This window comes from Podarcis vaucheri (genome assembly GCF_965113315.1).
Source record: "Podarcis vaucheri genome assembly, chromosome: 13".
NCBI lineage: Eukaryota > Metazoa > Chordata > Lepidosauria > Squamata > Lacertidae > Podarcis > Podarcis vaucheri.
Genome location: NC_138751.1, coordinates 24,729,452 through 24,747,095, shown reverse-complemented (window position 1 = coordinate 24,747,095; position 17,644 = coordinate 24,729,452). Strand labels below are relative to the sequence as shown.

The window sequence follows — 17,644 nt, the reverse complement described above, 5'->3', positions numbered from 1 at the left end:
CTCCTCACAGGAACACCTTACAGACCATCTCCCCAGCCTCCCTTTACTTGGAAGACTTGAAGTCATTACTCCTTTCATGTACATTGCATGAGCAGTGCCTATTTCTGAGGAAAGAAGTGCAAGCTGGGAAGTGTCCCAGGATTGTGGATTGACCCCAGATTCTGTATCAAGCTGTGGTCATCCAGATGCTGTTGGACTACAGCTCCCATTTTCCTTTGCCATAATACATGCTGGCTGAGGCAGATGGGAGATAGAGTCCACCAGCATCTCAAGGGCCACAGCTTTCCCTGGCTTACTCTATGCAGTATGTTGGCATATGGACAGGGCCACTTCAGATGCTTGCTAAACAGGGTGATGGGCCCTCTAGTTTGCATATCAGTGACAGGGAGGTGGAACTATGATACAATAATGTTTATTAAATGTTTTGATCACTTTCAGAATATTCTGTTGTTCTAGTGATGTTTGCTGACATGGACTCTCTCATGAGAAAGGCTCTTGTTGTTACAGCTGTGAAAGGTGAACTTGAGTAATAAGCTAAAATATTAAAAGAGCAGTAAAAGGAGGGAAAGGAAAAGCAGTGAAGCCCCAAAATAGCACTTAGATTTATTGTAGACTCTTTTACTACACTGGTTCAGCCTAACATCTATTTTGATGAATACACTTCCTTCCTTTGAGGTTTTTATGAATGTATTTCTAATAGTTTGGCTTAATGGCTATGTTTAATTTTTGCAGTTCTGTTTTTCCAAGTACACCATTGCCTCTCATGAGGTTCCTGTATCTGTAGAAGTGGGTATCATATTAGGAAGCAAACCTTTGCACAAAAAGTTATAGTAAAGCAAACCAAAGTTAAAGCGGCATGAAGTTTTACCACATTCGAGGCTCATTTTAGAAGCAGAGCTGCTGCTCTACTTAAGCCTGCCAGACGAAAACAACCCATTAAAAGCGTGCTTATGCCAGATTGCCAGGTCACATGATCTAGCTGAATGGGTTTATAATCAAGCCTAAACTCTCCCTTCTTGGTCTTGCTCATGTCATGCCACCGGGATGCTCATTTTAGGAAGTTACAGCAGCCTTGTCTCAGCTAGCTTTCGTTGAGCAGGCAGAGCCCTGGTTGAACTGGGTTGAGCAAGTTGCACCTTTGACTGAGCCAGGGTTGGGGACTTAATGCTGGCTGAGCCCAGATGAGTCGGGAATCAGCTGGCTTAACAAAAGAACCGTTGCATCGAAAACTCCTGATCTAACAGATCTTGCCATAGTGCTTTGACCAAAAGAAACAATCCACCCACTAGATATTCGAGTTACCTGGAGACCCTGTCATATAAAGAGCCAATCCCCCCCCTCAAAAAATGTTGTATTCTTTTCCTGTCATGAGATTCTTTATACTGAATTTCCATAAAGAAAAGTCGGGGGGGGGGGGAGGAAACACAACAATGGAACAATAATTTGATATGAGTAAATTTTGATGAGCTTCTCTCAGATTAATTTGGAAATTGTTGCAGTTCTTCAAGTCAGAGAAATAATCTTCCTAAACCAGTCTAAAGGCTCACAGAAATTACCACTTCCACATCTCCAAGGAAGCTGGAGCCCCTTTCCATGGGGATACTAATAGAATGGCTGAATCCTTCACACCTGAGATATAACATAATAAGATGAAACTTGTAGCCAGACAGCAGGAAGGACCAGGATCAGTTGCCTCACAAAACTCGTTCCACTCCAACATCAGAAACTGCTGAACTAGGGATCAAGGCCCTGTGGCATAAAAGTGGCCCACCAGGTCTCACAATGCAGCCCAGGCACTCTCCCTTTTTTATAGGCCATGTTACCTTGAGGGTGGTTTGTGTGCATGGGTGTGTACATTCTTTAGCTTAGGCATGTCCAAAGTCTGTTTCGGGGCCCTAATCCGGCCCACCGGTTGGTTTAATCCAGCCCCTGTGGGGTAAAATCATTAAAAAACCTCAACAACTTCAATCCTAAAAAAGGTCAGCAACTATGGTTGGCCCTTTGGTTGGTCCTCACGGCCCTTCACTTCATCAAATCTGGCCCTCTTTGAAAAAAGTTTGGACACCACTGCTTTAGATCTATCTTGGGCATGGGCTGCTGGTATGCAACCCCATTCACTTTATCTTGAGGGAATACTGTTCTCGAGGAGGTGGGGATTTCCTATTTATTTCCCAATAACAATATTTTCACCACAATTAATGTCTGAATCTTCTCTCTATCATGTGAATTATTCTACACATTTTCACAGCACCTTCTGGTGGGGGGAAATAGGATAACGGATGAAAAACTGCCTTTCTGACCATCAAATATTATCTTGAATGTGCCTGAGGGTCACAGATATGTTGAATAGTTCACCAGAAGGAATGGTGTAAAATTATACATCCTTGAATCGTATCTGCAGCCACATGTGGGGGTGTTCCCCAGGGGAGGGGATAGAAGCATACATGCTGCAAAAGTCGCGATGATTTCCGTCTCATCTGTGAGAGAAGTAGAAGAAGCTGAGAGTCAGAGGTGGGGACAAACATCAGATTGGGAAGCCAACTCCTGCCCTGCCCTGATGAATCTCTTCTGGGTTCTCTGTAAGTTTGGGAAACTGGGAGGGCAACTTGATCTGGGGAAAATAAACTCCATAATTCCCATCAGAGCTTTCCTAGGAATGTGTGTGTTTGTGTCAAAGATGGAATTATTCATCATTACCAAGAATGGAATAAATAAAAAAATTCCTTCCTGTAGCACCTTAAAGACCAACTAAGTTAGTTCTTGGTATAAGCTTTCGTGTGCATGCACACTTCTTCAGATACAGTGGTCTTTAAGGTGCTACAGGAAGGAATTTTTTTTATTTTGACTATGGCAGACCAACACGGCTACCCATCTGTAACAAGAATGGAAGAGTGGTTGTTAAAATTAATGGACTTAGCTGAGATGGTGAAACTGACATGTTTTATCCGGGAAATTCTGGAGCATGTGAAGGAACATGTCCCTGTGTGAGAGGGGGATCAGCGTGATTGGTGGTGGTAGACAGCAGGGCAGGAGTGGGTGATTGTCAAGCTTTGACCCCCCCCCCCCGAGGACTGCAGAAAAGCCAAGCTGTTTTCAACAGACATTTTTAAAAAAAAACTGAAATAAGGTCTTCTTCTTCAACTTGTGGAGGACATTTCATGAAAACATCCAACTTCTTTTTTTCCCTTCTTCTTCTTCTTCATCATCATCTTCTAGTACTATCTGCAAGAGAATAAAGGATTTCAGTTTAAGAATGACTGGGTTACACAACATAATGTAAATGTACAAATTAAAGAAGTGCTAGTAGAGGGAACAGTGTGAAACACATGGCAAAGGGCGAATTTTATTGGTTTCTCCTCAGCTCTGCATTCGCACATGCTTATTTAATCTCTTTCAACCCCATGCACCCTTTTGCACCCAGAAAAAAACCTGCAGCAGAATAGCAGGTGCTCTGACATAGAGGAAACTTGGCAATTATATGTCATTACATTGACTCTCATTTATATATGTATTATTTTCATAATTGGAAACTACCAGGGATTGCTAGAAAACACACTAAGGCCACTCCAAAGAGGCTGCAGCCAAAATAGCAAGTCTGGAAAATTATTAAAATACTGCTCTGCCCTTGTGTTTACTTGTTAAAATATATTATAAACATATTGCATGGATGTTATTGCAGGTGTTCTGCTTGCAAATCACTGGTGTTTGGGTGATGAAAAAGATTCAGAGCTTTGCACTTCTACAGGTGAGTTTGAGACTGTGCAAGACTGTGTGCGCTAGTGTGTGTTGCAGAGAATGGTGTGTGTTTCTTCCTCTACTCGAACCACATGTTTAATGCTAAATGTTCATTATCAAAGAAAGTCAGGGCTGTTTTGTTCCATCATCAAGCTTTTGGAAAATATGGGATGTACTAGAGGCTGCCACCCACACTTTCTCAGCTCACCAATCCCTCCAGCCCTCCATCCCCTCCACGTGGCTAACCCCTCCTCCATTTACCCCTCACTCACCCCCTTGCCTATCCCCTCATATCTTGCCCAAACCTCCCCCCCCCTTTCAGCTTGGCTGAACCCTCCTTCGCTCACATTCTGACCATTTACTAAAGCTATTCTGGCTTTCTCTTACATCCTGCACTGCCTGCTTTTAAATGAGGCCAGGAGGGGCTTTAGAGAGCAAAACCACTCTCTGAAGGGCCTCCCATCCTCATTTAAGCAGCTCATGTGGGCTGGAGCTAGAAAGTTGTTTTATCCTTAAAAATATCATCCTATTGGAAACTTGACATAGGATTGCCTCATAAGATATATTTTGCTTACCTAAGTATTTATCTTCCATACCCTTTTAACAATTAATTTGAGAGTCTGCAAACCCAGATTTCTAAATAAAAATTGAGGTGTGTTAAGATGCTTTAAATAAATAAATAAATAAATTTAAATAAATAAAACAGTGTAGAACACTTGTATGCCAGTCCCCCCCCCCAAAGAAATAATTTAAAGCAATATACAATAAATAATTATGAAAAATTGTGCTAAAAAGCAATACAGTAATACAAAACTAATGGTGATAAAACAATCTAATTCTACATGATTATTCAAATGTTCACCCTCCATAGCAACTACATTTTCACTTACTCTCTGGATTCATTTATGCTCTTGAATGAATGAATGAACGAATGAACTTTATTACGGTCACAGACCAGCATAAGAAAAACATAAAATAGTGGTTAGGATTTAAACAGATAATTGTTAGAGCAAATAAGGACGAAGAAACAAGCATAGGATAAAACATGTGAATAAAATATGAGATTAAACACTGATAATGGATGAATAAAGACTGATAATTAAAACAGATAAAAGCTAAGAAAAAAACAAATAAAAAACATGCAGTTTAAACAACTGTAAGAAGCAAAACTTAAGGGAAGACAGGTCTTGCAATATGGGCTGTCAGTTTAGGACTGGTTTGTGACACAAACCATCCTTCGGTGAATATCCATCATGGCAACTGAGTATCTGGCATCTGGGTTTTCATCCTGGAGATGTTAAGTTGTTCTGTACGTCCTGAGGATTTTTGCAGGATAGCCAGGATAAACCTGGCTCGTATGTCTATGTAATACAGTGGTACCTCTGGTTAAGAACGTAATTCGTTTTGGAGGTCCGTTCTTAACCTGAAACTGTTCTTAACCTGAGGTGCCACTTTAGCTAATGGGGCCTCCTGCTGCTGCCGCGCCGCCGCCACTCAATTCCTGTTGTTACTGGGGCCTACTTTGGGAGGTTCGCTATGCTTTGGGGAATTTGGCCTTACCCATCAGCTCTATCCCTGTAGAGTTCCTGAAAACGTGTCTCCCAAATCCTTGGCGGGATATAGGATTCTGCCACTAATGGTTTGTTAGGTTGGGAGAGCCTTATGATGTTCCAGAAGAGAGCTGCATTAGGGTTCTGTAGGATGAGGTCTGCAACGTATCCTTCCGGCTCACTCCATTGGGTTCTGATATCAGATTTCTGGCACATTGGGGGCATGTAGGCATTTATAAATAGTAGAGCCTTCTCATTGAGGTGGAGCATAGTAGCCATGGCAAGTGTCTTAAGGGAGGGGAGGGGCCTTGGTGTAGAGCCAATGTTGGTAGAGATAAGGGTCCCCAACCCCCCTTTTGCTCTGCCAAGCCTCTTCCCTGGTTCAGCTCCGATTGTAAATGAATTATATCCATTTAATGATATGTCATCCCTGGCCCAGGTTTCCTGAATTAAGATGATGTGATGTTGTGATAGAAAATCAGTGAAGCAAGTACCCCTGATAGATGCAGCCCATCTGGCTACATTCCAGGTTTGGAGGGTGACCTTATACTGGCCTGTTGGCTGTCAGTCCCTCTTTCCCTCATGGGATGGTTGGGGGGCTATTAGTTCTTTCTGTGCCTTTGGAAGTATTAGGGAGGCATGTGCTGCAAAGTGGGGATCTTTGACTAGCAAAGAGCCAACTTCCTGAGCAGGGACCTCATTTGTCCTGTTCTGCCAGAGAGGTAGTGGGGGAAACTGGTCCTCCTGTTTAGCGGTGAGTATCTGGGCACCAGTTGAATTGTGAGTTTTGGAGGCATTAGGCAAAAGTCCATGTGTAGCCTGGGTACTATTGTGTGGTTTCAACTGTCTGTCGGCGACATGGGGTTCCTTGAAGGTTATTAACATGGGTGTGTCAGGGTTGTCAGTGTCCCCCTCTTCATCTCTGTCACTTGGGAAGAGATCAGTCAGATGCACACATGGCCTTCTTCATGATTGGGAGCTGCTGGTCATATTTAAATGTTGTGTTTACAGTTCCAGTGTCCTTACGTCTAGAGTTGAAATTTCAGACTTTATGCTTACTAATCTCCTCTTCAGCTCTTGTAGTTCTAAACTCAGGGTTTTATTCTCCCCCTTCGTGCAACTGGCATTTCTGTTATTTAATTTAGTTTCACTTTTCAACATTGGCTGTGATTCTCTGCCAGAGATAAGCTGTCTCACTGTTTCATCCTTGAAGGGGAAGGGAGTGAGTCCGCCATAAGATGTTTTTCATCTGCATAAGTCGGGACGGGAGGGCTGGTTTGCTAAAAGTGATAAGTAAACGTATAGTATTTCATATGCTGGACAGAAAGTAGAATTTTTCCAGATCTACATTTTGATAGTGGCAGTTCAGAAGCTGGGATAGGGATGTCATGATTGACCTGTGTTTCGCCCATCTGTGCACATTGAGGTGAATCTCGAGCATTATCTGATTCTTTTGAAGGACTTGGCAAGATCTTGTTACATCCGGGACTCGGGTTGTTGGATCGATGATGCAGCTGTGCCTTGTCATCCTTTTAACCATTTGAGAGTTTGTGGAGGGGGAGCACATGTCCAAATTTTCCTCTATATTAACTAATTTAGTCAGAATTTCATTCAGTCTTTGAAGAACTAAGACCATGGTTTCTGCAGACATTAGGCAAATTTCTTGGTAGGGGTGTATGTTAGAAATCTGTTTAATACAAGCTCCTCCACTGACTTGTTCTAAAGAGATGGGTAGGCCAGCATTTGGGATAGGGAGAACCCCTCTTGTTCCTAACCTCTGCGTCGGATTGTCTCATTGCCTCCCTGAAAGGGAGGGGGTTCCCATGACATCGTTACTTATTATTTGTTTGGTTTCCAATCTGGGGATGAAGGTGTCGATTTTCAGCTGCTTCTCTGCTTTAGAGGATTTTAGAGGAGTCCCAATTATGCTGTTTGGGCTATTCCTGCCTCATTTTCCCCTTCTGGCAGCCATTCCAGTAAAGTTAGCAGAGTTCTACCAAGCTGTAGTCGAGTCTTTGCAGCAATGTGTTAGTCCAAAATTTTAGCCAGTAGACAAAACTGCAGGTCAGTCACAGAGGCAGGCTTCATCGGCCGTCCATTGTTGGGGTAAGTCAGGTTGAGCAGTAAAACAATACAACAATAAACTAAAAACAAGAAGAGGCGATAAGGCAGCCGTTAAGATGTTAAAAATGTGAGAGTAGAATCAGGAAATGGCTAAAAACTACTTAAAAGCTTAACTGAAGGCAGGAGCTCTGACTAGGCTGCTGTCTCAGTCGCCATCTTGGATCTTTTTGCTCACCTAATTATTGATCTTCTATACCTTTTAAATAATTAAATTGAGAGTTTACAACCCCAAATTTCTAAATGAAAATTGAGGCGGCATTAAATGCTTTAAATTAAAAAACAAAAACAAAAACAGAATAGAGCACTGACATGCCACTTTCCCCAAAAAGAAATAATTAAAGGCAGTATACAAGACACAATTATGAAAAAAGTGCTAAAAAGCAAGACAAAATAATGGTGATGAAGCAATCTGATTTGGTCCATTGCATTCACTTATGCTCTTTATTTATTTCTTCCGTTTGTTCTCTAGGTGAACTTCCTGCTCCTGATTTATTCTTGAACGCAACTTTGGTTCCTGAAGGGGAAATTATTGCAGTACTCTGTACGGCTCCATCAGAGGTCATGGTGACCAGATTCTTTTTCTGTAAAGATGGGGCTCCTATTTCATTCAAGAAAGCAACATCTCAAAATGCACGATACATCGTAAATGCATTGCCGAAGAATACTGGTCAATATTCCTGTGGTTACCAGCAGAAGGATGCAAAGAACCAAGAGAAGACTTCTGCCCTCAGTGTTGCTCAGGATCTGATTCTCCAGTCAGGTAAGATTGTAGAAATGATCAGACTAGGAACCTGCAAGGGACCTGCAAGAGAATGTTCCATGGTGGGACAGTCCTGTTTAGAGTTCCAGCTAGCCAGCCATGCCATATTTCAGCACAGTCCATTTCTATGCCCCTACCACAACAGTTAATCATAGCCACAGAGCATGTTCAGACTTCCCGGGAGCACATTCATATATTTATCTAAATGAAAATAGGTCTGTTTTGCACCTATGCAACCAGTGTTGGAGAATCTGACCAATAGCATGGAGATGATAGCACTTCTCCAGGGACACTGTTTAATGGCCTATTAAAAAATAGGTATTGCTATTCGGCAGCTTATCAAAAACATTCATGATTTATATGTCTAGCCTCTAGGGATGGGGCTTAGATCAGCCTAAATCCATCCTGTTTCATTTCTTTTGGCACATCATGTTTTTTCTAAAGAGTGCATGAAAGGTTACATGTGTTCTTCCATCCAGCTAAGTCATACTTTGAGTAGGCCCAGTGAAATGAATGGCTCTTAGTCATAACCAGTGATTTTTAGTTCAGATGAAACAATTTAGTTCAAATTGTAATGATGCACATTAATATATACATTATATTCCAATGGTACATAAGCAGCATTACTGAGTAAAAATATTTACTTATTTATTTGTTTATTTGTTTGATTGTTTTAGTATGCCATTTTAAATCTTAACACAGAAACAAAATAATGCAATTTACTCAAGCACAATCATGAAAAGAAAATATTTTTTATCATTTCCTGTCAGAGATCGTTAATACCCTGAGACCACAATAATAGAATATTTTTGTCACTGTAGAAACTTTGATAGCACTCTTGATGTCAATGTCTGAATTTTTCTCCATTTTTGACAAAGGCCAATGATTGCCAATCAAGCCGGTTGGCTATACAGTGGTACCTCGGGTTAGGAACTTAATTCGTTCTGGAGGTCCGTTCTTAACCTGAAACTGTTCTTAACCTGAAGCATCACTTTAGCTAATGGGCCTCCTGCTGCCGCCATGCTGCTGGAGCACGATTTCTGTTCTCATCCTGAACAAAGTTCTTAACCCGAGGTACTATTTCTGGGTTAGCGGAGTCTGTAACCTGAAGCGTATGTAACCCGAGGTACCACTGTACAGAGGAAAATGGATAAATAGTTTATTTATTCAAAAACATGAGGGACGAGTAATACCTGATTTAGGCTTGCCATATTTCAAAAAGTAAAATTCCTGACACCCTAGCCTTGCTCCAAAAAACACACGGGGGGAGGAAGATGAGGTCAGGATAACCAAGTCATATTTATTTTCCACCATCCTCCTACTCCTCAGTTGGTACTACTGCATGTGGGGAGTCAGGGGGCACAAGCACCCTTTGGGTCTCCCACGTAATGGGGGACATTTCTTCTGCTGCTCGGGGGGCAGACCCCCCCCAAAAAAAAACCCTGGTTGCCACACGTACAGGAAAATCCAGACATCCCTTAAAATTCAAAAATTCCCCCAGGATGCCTTTTTAGGCATCTGATTTCCTTGCATATCTGGAATTTTCAGGACATATGGCAATCCCAGCCTGATTTAGGTGGGGCCAATTTTGGCTTTGTGAGGGAAACCAAATGAAGACTCTTTTTTGCGTGACCAGGCCACAACAGCCCCAGCCCCCAAGAGTCATAGGAAAGGAACAAAGACTCTCACAATGTGTTATGGAATTAAAATTAGGCCACAACTTTATTAAACTTCCGAATGTAAGAAGACCTTGGCTTAGGCCTTGGGCGTGTATACCTCCCAGCCCACCCCCCAGCCAGGGGAACTGGGGCACATCAGGGTAAATGTGATATGGGGGTGCACTGCAAGATGTATGTGTACACAAGCATCCCAGCCCATATCCCCACATGTAGTTCACTGATGACCTTTCAGTGTATAGTCAGTGACACCCATTATATAACCCCTTTAAGAGGGAACCCTGGGATCACCCCCCCCATAGGGAAAATAAGACTAAAGGATTCCACCCAAGGCCATAACTGCCAAAGTTGTGACGAATTGCTATAGGGAAGACAAAACCTGCCAATGCAGGAAAATTTATTCCCAATCCTTCAACAGCAACCAATCAAAGACCATAGCAGCACCCACTAAACAGTAAGAAAAAGTTAACCTGCAAACAAGAAAGCATTAAACAAAGAGAGGGGAGGGTGGGAGAATCTCCTGGGCCAACTGCCTGGCTACTTTCGGCTTCACCCCCTATATATAAATGGGACTGGCCTCAACTCCCAACAAGAAACTTGATTACTGAGGCTGGACATTAACCTCCAATTAATAATGATGAGAGGCAGGCCAGCCCCCGTTTGCCAGTATGTTCCCTGGGAACTGTAGCACCGTGCGCGATCCCGCAAAGGGCACCCACAATGTAAAGTGTGAGTGCTCATTCTTCTTTGATCTAATTCAGGTTGCTCTTCTTTTTTGACAGGGTCAAATCAGAAAATTATATATGGAGTTGTGGGTGTTACCATTCTGGTGTTGGTACTTTTGATCTACCTTTTGGTCAAGAAAGGTGAGTGCTGGTAACCTGAAGCAATGATAATCTACCACGAAAAGGGTTGATTTTTCAAGTAGGAACAACATTTGAACTGAAACTCAGCTTTCCTTCAAAACACACACTTGCAATGCAAGTCTCCAACCAGAAATGTCTTTACTTTCTATGTGTATGCATATATGTGTGTGTGCACACACATGCACAGGTATGGGAGAAATTGTGCACAAACATGTATATGTTAGCAAAAAGAAAGTACAAAACTGAATTCTGTTAGGGGAAATTGTATCCATTTAGAGGAGTGTGCATTTAGAGGAGTGGCTTCAACTGCCACTCCTCCTTCATGAAACTGCCCCCTCCTTCCAATTTTGTGATAGGGTTGCCATATTACAAAAAGTAAAAACCCAAAACCACCCCTGAAGTTGTCGAGCTTTTCTTTTCTTTTCATAAACGCCCCCCCCACCAAACACCGCCTTTTGGAAATTACATCCAGATGACAATTCCGCCTTTGAAATACAGTGGTGCCCCGCAAGACGAATGCCTCGCAATACAAAAAACTCGCTAGACGAAAGTTTTTTCCGTTCGCGATTTGCCTCGCAAGACGAATTTCCCCTATGGGCTTGCTTCGCAAGACGAAAACGTCTCGCGACTTTTTTTCTTTGACTAAAAACAAAGACATGTTTTGTTTATAAAGTTAATTTATTTTCCCTTAAATTTTTGAACTGCTCTTTACAGTATGTGTGACTTTAAAGAGCAGTTAATAAACTGTTGTTGTACCAAATTTGGCTTTGTTTGGACTTTTTTTGACCATAGGAACACATTAATTGATTTTCAATGCATTCCTATGGGATTTCGTGCTTCGCAAGACGAAAAATTCGCTAGACGACAAAAATTGCGGAACGAATTAATTTCGTCTTGCGGGGCACCACTGTACCTAATTTATGACAGCTTCTTTGCCTCTCTTCTTTTTTTGTTTTAGTGCTGTGTCGTCAGCTATCTTCAAGGCAGGACAGAGTCAACACTGAGCACATTCCTTTTGATTATGTGTAAGATTTTCATTTCTTCATTCGCTTTATTTGTATGCCGCTTTTCCACAAAAAAATTATGCTCAAAGCAGCATAGAAAGAAAGAAGGCAGGAATTTATTTCAAGCACTCCAAAAACAAGGTCATTGTTAACATAGCAAAACAATATTTTTTCATGCACTATGTTCTTTGTTCAGCCCTATTGTTGAGAATGTGTGGGGATTTTTGTTTCTTGTTTTTTACACTTTCTCCTAAGCTGTTTTCCGGCAAGGTCCCTGCATCTCCCCACTGCCACTGTTGGACAAATAGCAGACGGATTTAGATCAGAGACATGGTACAGGGGAAGAAAATACATGAATGAACTAAGAAGAGCCTTCTGCTGTTGCCTAAACATTTATACTGAAGCTTCTGCTCTTATCAGATTTAAAGCTTCATGTGACTAAACCAAGTTTTAAAATTCAGATCTCCTGCATTTTGTATCATTCATGGTTGTGTGAAGGAAGGCAGATCTCATCCTTCTCAGAAAAGGCTTTCTGCCTACAGAACCAGTAAATATGTAGCATCACAAATGCATTTGTCTCTTGTTTTTCTTAGGGAAGAAACTGCAGTCAAGGACAATAGCAGAAACCTGGCCTCTGAAGAAGTTCAGTGTAAGATAATTCTTTTCTCCCTTTGGACTGAGGGTCATGAAAACCACAGTTGCATCATGAATCATGCCACAAGTCTAGCACCCAATCAGAGGATCTGCAGAATGTTTAGCAGCTTTATATTTTTTGGTCTGAATAGTTAAGTTTGCAGACTTTGTGACTGTGGGGAAATGCTCTAAAAACGAGTATATACATGTTTCTGCTGAAAAACTAGGAAGACAGTTATGCTCTTCAGCTAATCACGTGACTGTAAAATGTGTTTGAAATATCTAAAATGAAGGATTAAGAACTTTGAATTCAGGTGTTACTTTTTAGTATTGCTATACAATCCCTTTGGAGGTTTCTGTGTGAAAGGCAGAATTTAGTTTTAGGATACAAATATTATGTTCTGGAACATGAAAACCACAAATTTAATTAAGTTTTTAAAAATCCTTTCACTCTCCAAACCTAATGGAAGGTACAGTGGTTTTATTTTGTTATGTAGCTGCATTCCAATGACCTGAGATGCAAACCCTTGTGTCTCCAGGAGAAACTAGATTTTTCTGCAGTTATTTCTAACTCAGTGAAGCTTCTGGTTCATGCTTACCTACAAAAATTGTAATACATTATTTGGTAGAATAGGCTTATAAATAGAAGTTGTGGGCTGTGGGAGAGAATGCTCTCACTGTGGTTCCTAACCCACATGATGCATTCAACAAACAGTGACGCCCACATAGCCATTTCAGAAGGCTTCTCTCAATGTAGCTTTACCAGAACCGCTGAATTTGAATGTGTTACTCATTTCCAGAGAGCTATTTTTGAAGGCCTATAGTATACAACTGTTTCTGTTGCCCTCCCTGACCTCTTAGTCAGATGCATTCTCAGGATAGCACAACCACCCAGACACTGATGGATTATAACTCTCATCAGACCCAGCCTACATGCCTTTCCACTCCTGACCCTTGCTGTTGAATGAAGAACTCAAACTTTCTGTTTCTGCCAAACCCATTAACGCATAGACCTGGGTGATACCCAGGCAAACAAGAGTAAAGGTACAGCAGATGAATTGTATGGCTTAGTGTGGGCTGAGACATTGATCCAAGAAGCTACACACACCCTGCCTCTTCCTTTTGAAGAGCAGGACAGAAACCAGTCTTGACATAGCAAACGAGAGGTGTTTCTGCTCTGGAAAAGCAAACTGAGAAAGCAAATTGGCACTTTGGTGAGTGAATGGGGCCTGTGAGGTATGTTTATGTCAGTGCTGACTGATTCTCAGACACCTTTTCCTGGAGAAGCTCAATACTAGTAGGACTGACAGGAGGTGTCAGTGATGACAATGGTCCTTGAGGAGCTGTGTGGGCATTGGTGTATTTGAAGCAAATGATAGCTTCAAGAAAGAGTCTGGTGATCAGGGATGAACCACTCCTAAAAGGCTAATACATGTTACAATTGTACACAATAAACATAAGTACACATACTTATACACATCCTTGAAGTTGTACTGTGCGACTAGACTAACTGTGAATTTGTCTTCAGATGCCACACTTACGGGACTCCATCAAACAGTGGTGAGTAAAATGTCTCAGCCAAATCTGAGGTGATCTGTCTTGGTACAGTAGACCATATTCAATTCTGACTTTGACTAGTTTATAAACTATAGCAGACAGCCTCCTACCCCTGAACCCAGGACTGTTCAGGGGTAGGAGGCTGTCCAGTACACTTGCCCCAGGACTCGGAGGGCTAAGCTGGCTGGGGGGGGGGGCTCCAGGGGCCTGCGGGACTTACACTGTTGTGCCAAGAACTTTATTCTAACAAAACTTCCTCTGTGAGCCTCAGACAAGCTCTGCATTGGCCTGATATTACCCAAGGAAGTGGACTATTGTAGCCTGCCCCACTCATACCCCCTCTGGGTCCACTTATGTACCAAGAACCCTGGGATACTGTGTAAAACTACAAATATATTCCAGATAGGTGAACAGTTTTTTCTTGCCATAACAACAATTGACCCCAAATTACTTCTGCCAAAAAGCCCAATATCAGTAGGTAACTATTTTTTTTCCAATTTCCAAGCGACCACCACCCCGAAATACAGAAACAACAACCTATGCATCTGTTACTCCATTGTACATGCAACCTGCCTGAGACACCGCCAACATTTCACATGCCGATGCAGCATCCTCACAATGCATGACAATTTATGGGAATTGATAATATGGAAGAAGTTTGAAAGTGCTAGAACTGGAGGAATTTGGAAGCTTTACAGCCCCCAGAAGATCTGAGAAGACTTTCATCCAATTTTCTGTTTATTATTTTATTTACTCTTTCCTGCCTCTAACCATGCAAGGATCCTTTATGTGTTTTCCTACTGTTATATGCACTTACTGGTAACCTTCAAATTCTACCATATCCTCATGGTTGTGTCTGATTGCAATTTCATTGGTAATGTCAAATGTTAAATGATGTAACCACAGGTAGATGGAACGACAAAAGTGATGTTCATTCTGTTGTGTTAATTATGGTACACTTGTTTGTTCAACACAATAGAAATACCTGGGAATTCTGCTTGCTGACATCCTAGGCCTATAAATATGGGTACCATAGAAAGCATAGAAATCATGGCAAGTGTAATATGCCTATTGGTTTGTTAGATACGAAGATGAAGTAATCAATCTCTCCTTCACACATGAGAATGTTGGAGATTATCCTATATTCCAAATTAGCAGTGTGGTCAAAACCCAGGATCTGTCCGGATAAGAGAGTTTAGAGAGCCTTCTAGGCAGTTGCACCTGCCCTGTGCAACACCCTCCAATCGGATGTCAAGGAAATAAACAACTATCTGACTTTTAGAAGACATTTGAAGGTAGCCCTGTATAGGGAAATTTTAAATGTTTGATGTCGTGTTGTGTTTTAATTTGTTGGAAGCCACCCAGAGTGGCTGGAGTAACTCAGTCAGATGGGTGGCATATAAATTTGTTGTTGTTAGATTTTCCCAGGGCTGAGCCAGGGCAATGCTGGTTAAGTTCCCTGTGCTGGCTGAGCTGGAGATATGAGCATGAATTCCCACTGGTGAAACATAAGCCAGTGTAAGTCTAAAAAGGGGGTGGCAGGGACACGATGGGGCAAGGAGGGGCATACATTTATTCCAAATGCAATCTAGCATGATCATGTGACTCAGGGCCTAATTCACAGAACTTGGGCCCACAATCAACTGCCAGTTCAGGAATAGGGGTAACTTATGCTTGCCAGTTTGGGCATGACTCAGTCTCACTGAACATAGTGGAATTTCCTCCAGCATGAATATGAATGAAACTGGGCTTCCTATCTATACTTCATGTGCACATAGTACTGTAGAGACCTGAACACCACGCAACAATAGGAATTGACTCATAACACAGTATGAGTTCAGAGTTGAGGAACAAGCAGTTTTTCTGGGGGAACTCCAGGGTTTGCAGTACCAGCACCTCCCCCCCCTTCAAATATTGAAAGTGTGGCACTTACTGTAACAACTTCTCTCATGGAGGTTCTCCGCCTTCTCCTGTCCAGTGCAGATTCCCCTTTCTATTTAATCCATGATGGGTTTGATAATGTATAATTGAAATCCTGCTGCCATTTTTTTTTATTTGACAAACAACATTAAAATTACATAACATCCCACATCACACCCTAATATATTACTGAACACAACTATACATTATCTGCATCACTAATCACTAATTTTATCAATAACTAATTTACAGAACAGAAAGAAGAAAAGAAGAAAAAATTAAAAATTAAGAGAAAATAAAATTGACTTCCGATTAAACCCATTGTACTGTCACTTATTTTGGTTATTTTACACACAGCATCATACTATTATTTTGTCTTCCTAATTCTTATCCAGAGTATTTGATTATTTGTCACCTTCGTCTTACAAGAATCAATCAAGGTCTGCCAGGAGATTTTTATTGTTACAACAATTTTTCAAGTAATCTTTAAATATTTTCCATTCATTGTGTATCTTCCATGTCAGATATCCTCTGACACTCCCTGTCATCATGGCCAACTGTAAATATTCTATCATTTGGACCCGCTATTCAGTTACTGTAGGAATCTTTTCACTTTTCCATTTCATTGCCACCAGAATCTTGGCTGCGGTTGTTATGTACATGGTCTACCATTATTTTTTATTTCTGATGACATTATCCCTAAAAGGAAGGCCTCTGGTTTTTTTGAGAATGAGAACCTGAGTAGTTTTTTTTAATTCATTATAAATGGAATCCCAGAATTCTCTAATTACCGTGCATTCCCACCACATATGCATATAAGAACCTGTACCTTTTTTACACCTCCAGTAAAGTTCTGATCTCTTTTTATACATTTTAGCCAATTTGGCTAGGGTAAGGTGCCATCTATATTGCATTTTCATGATGTTTTCTCTGAGATTATAGCACACCGTAAACTTAATATCTTTCTTCCATAGTTTCTCCAATTGGTAATATTGTAGCCAAGGTCCTGGGCCCACCTTACTATTACCCCTTTCACTTCTTCCTCTTTTACCTCCCACTGGAGAAGAATATTGTACATCCTTGATTATATTAATTCTTTTTCAAATTTAGATGTTGCATTCTCGAATACTTTCTTTCTAACCATACTTAATCTCTCATTTATTTGAAAATATTGTAAACAGTCCATCAAATATATCCTTATTTCTTAAAAAAAAAATTGAGTTTATTATTGTTTTCTTCTAACAACATTCTATATGTGGCCCAGTCTCCTTTCATGTTTTTCTTTTTTGCAGTCAGGGCTTCTGTCAGTGAGGTCCACAAGGGGATTTTGGATTCTAATAGACTTTATATTTAACCCATATTTTATAAAGTGATTTTCTTACTATATGGTTCAAAAACCCCTTGTGAGCCTTCACCTTCTCATACACCAAATATGTGTGCCAGCCAAAGCGATTATCAAAACCCTCTAAGTCCAGGACATCTGCATCTTTTAGAGTAATCCAGTCCTGAATCCAAACTAACCCGGAAGCCGCATGATATAATTCAAAATCAGGAAGGGTGAACCCTCCTCTCTCCCTCTGCTGCCAAAATTTCTTGATAAAACCATCTGTTTGTGTGAAGATCCTGAAATCCTGATAGCTCCTGAGAGTGACGCGTGAAGGCGTTGGCACCTTGAAACTTTGTGTAAACCAAGTTATTTGTAAGCATTACAATATTCATCAGGGCTAACATTATCAACACTAACTTTTAGTTGTTGTTTCTGGCACAAGTTTCTCTCTTTGCTCTTCAATGTTCCAAAAGGTGCCAGTTGCATTTCCTG

General features: G+C 41.2%; 1 protein-coding gene across 4 annotated transcripts; it reads left to right on the top strand.

Annotated features, from left to right (window-relative positions):
* Positions 1 to 1,954: 1,954 nt before the first annotated feature.
* On the top strand, positions 1,955 to 17,085 carry LOC309517307 (uncharacterized protein). 4 transcript variants are annotated; one of them, XM_082196449.1, is made up of 8 exons: positions 1,955 to 2,579; positions 3,680 to 3,745; positions 7,879 to 8,169; positions 10,628 to 10,711; positions 11,670 to 11,736; positions 12,309 to 12,364; positions 13,877 to 13,908; positions 14,411 to 17,085. In XM_082196449.1, the coding sequence occupies exons 1-8, from the start codon at positions 2,462 to 2,464 to the stop codon at positions 14,480 to 14,482; spliced, it is 786 nt and encodes a 261-aa protein (XP_082052575.1). In that variant the 5' UTR covers positions 1,955 to 2,461; the 3' UTR covers positions 14,483 to 17,085. The 4 variants fall into 4 exon arrangements, 2 of the variants coding, with proteins under 2 accessions (XP_082052575.1, XP_082052576.1); XR_014213176.1 differs by having other exon boundaries at positions 12,309 to 13,908; positions 14,411 to 14,491; XM_082196450.1 differs by lacking the exon at positions 11,670 to 11,736.
* The last annotated feature ends 559 nt before the right edge of the window (positions 17,086 to 17,644 follow it).

What these genes read in the sequence shown, in the direction of transcription:
- LOC309517307 (XM_082196449.1), top strand. Translation starts at nt 2,462, where the DNA reads ATGATTTCCGTCTCATCTGTGAGAGAAGTAGAAGAAGCTGAGAGTCAG. An exon ending in CACATTCCTTTTGATTATGT is followed by an intron (nt 11,737 to 12,308) that starts GTAAGATTTTCA and finishes TGTTTTTCTTAG; the next exon opens with GGAAGAAACTGCAGTCAAGG. An exon ending in CGGGACTCCATCAAACAGTG is followed by an intron (nt 13,909 to 14,410) that starts GTGAGTAAAATG and finishes CCAATTTCCAAG; the next exon opens with CGACCACCACCCCGAAATAC.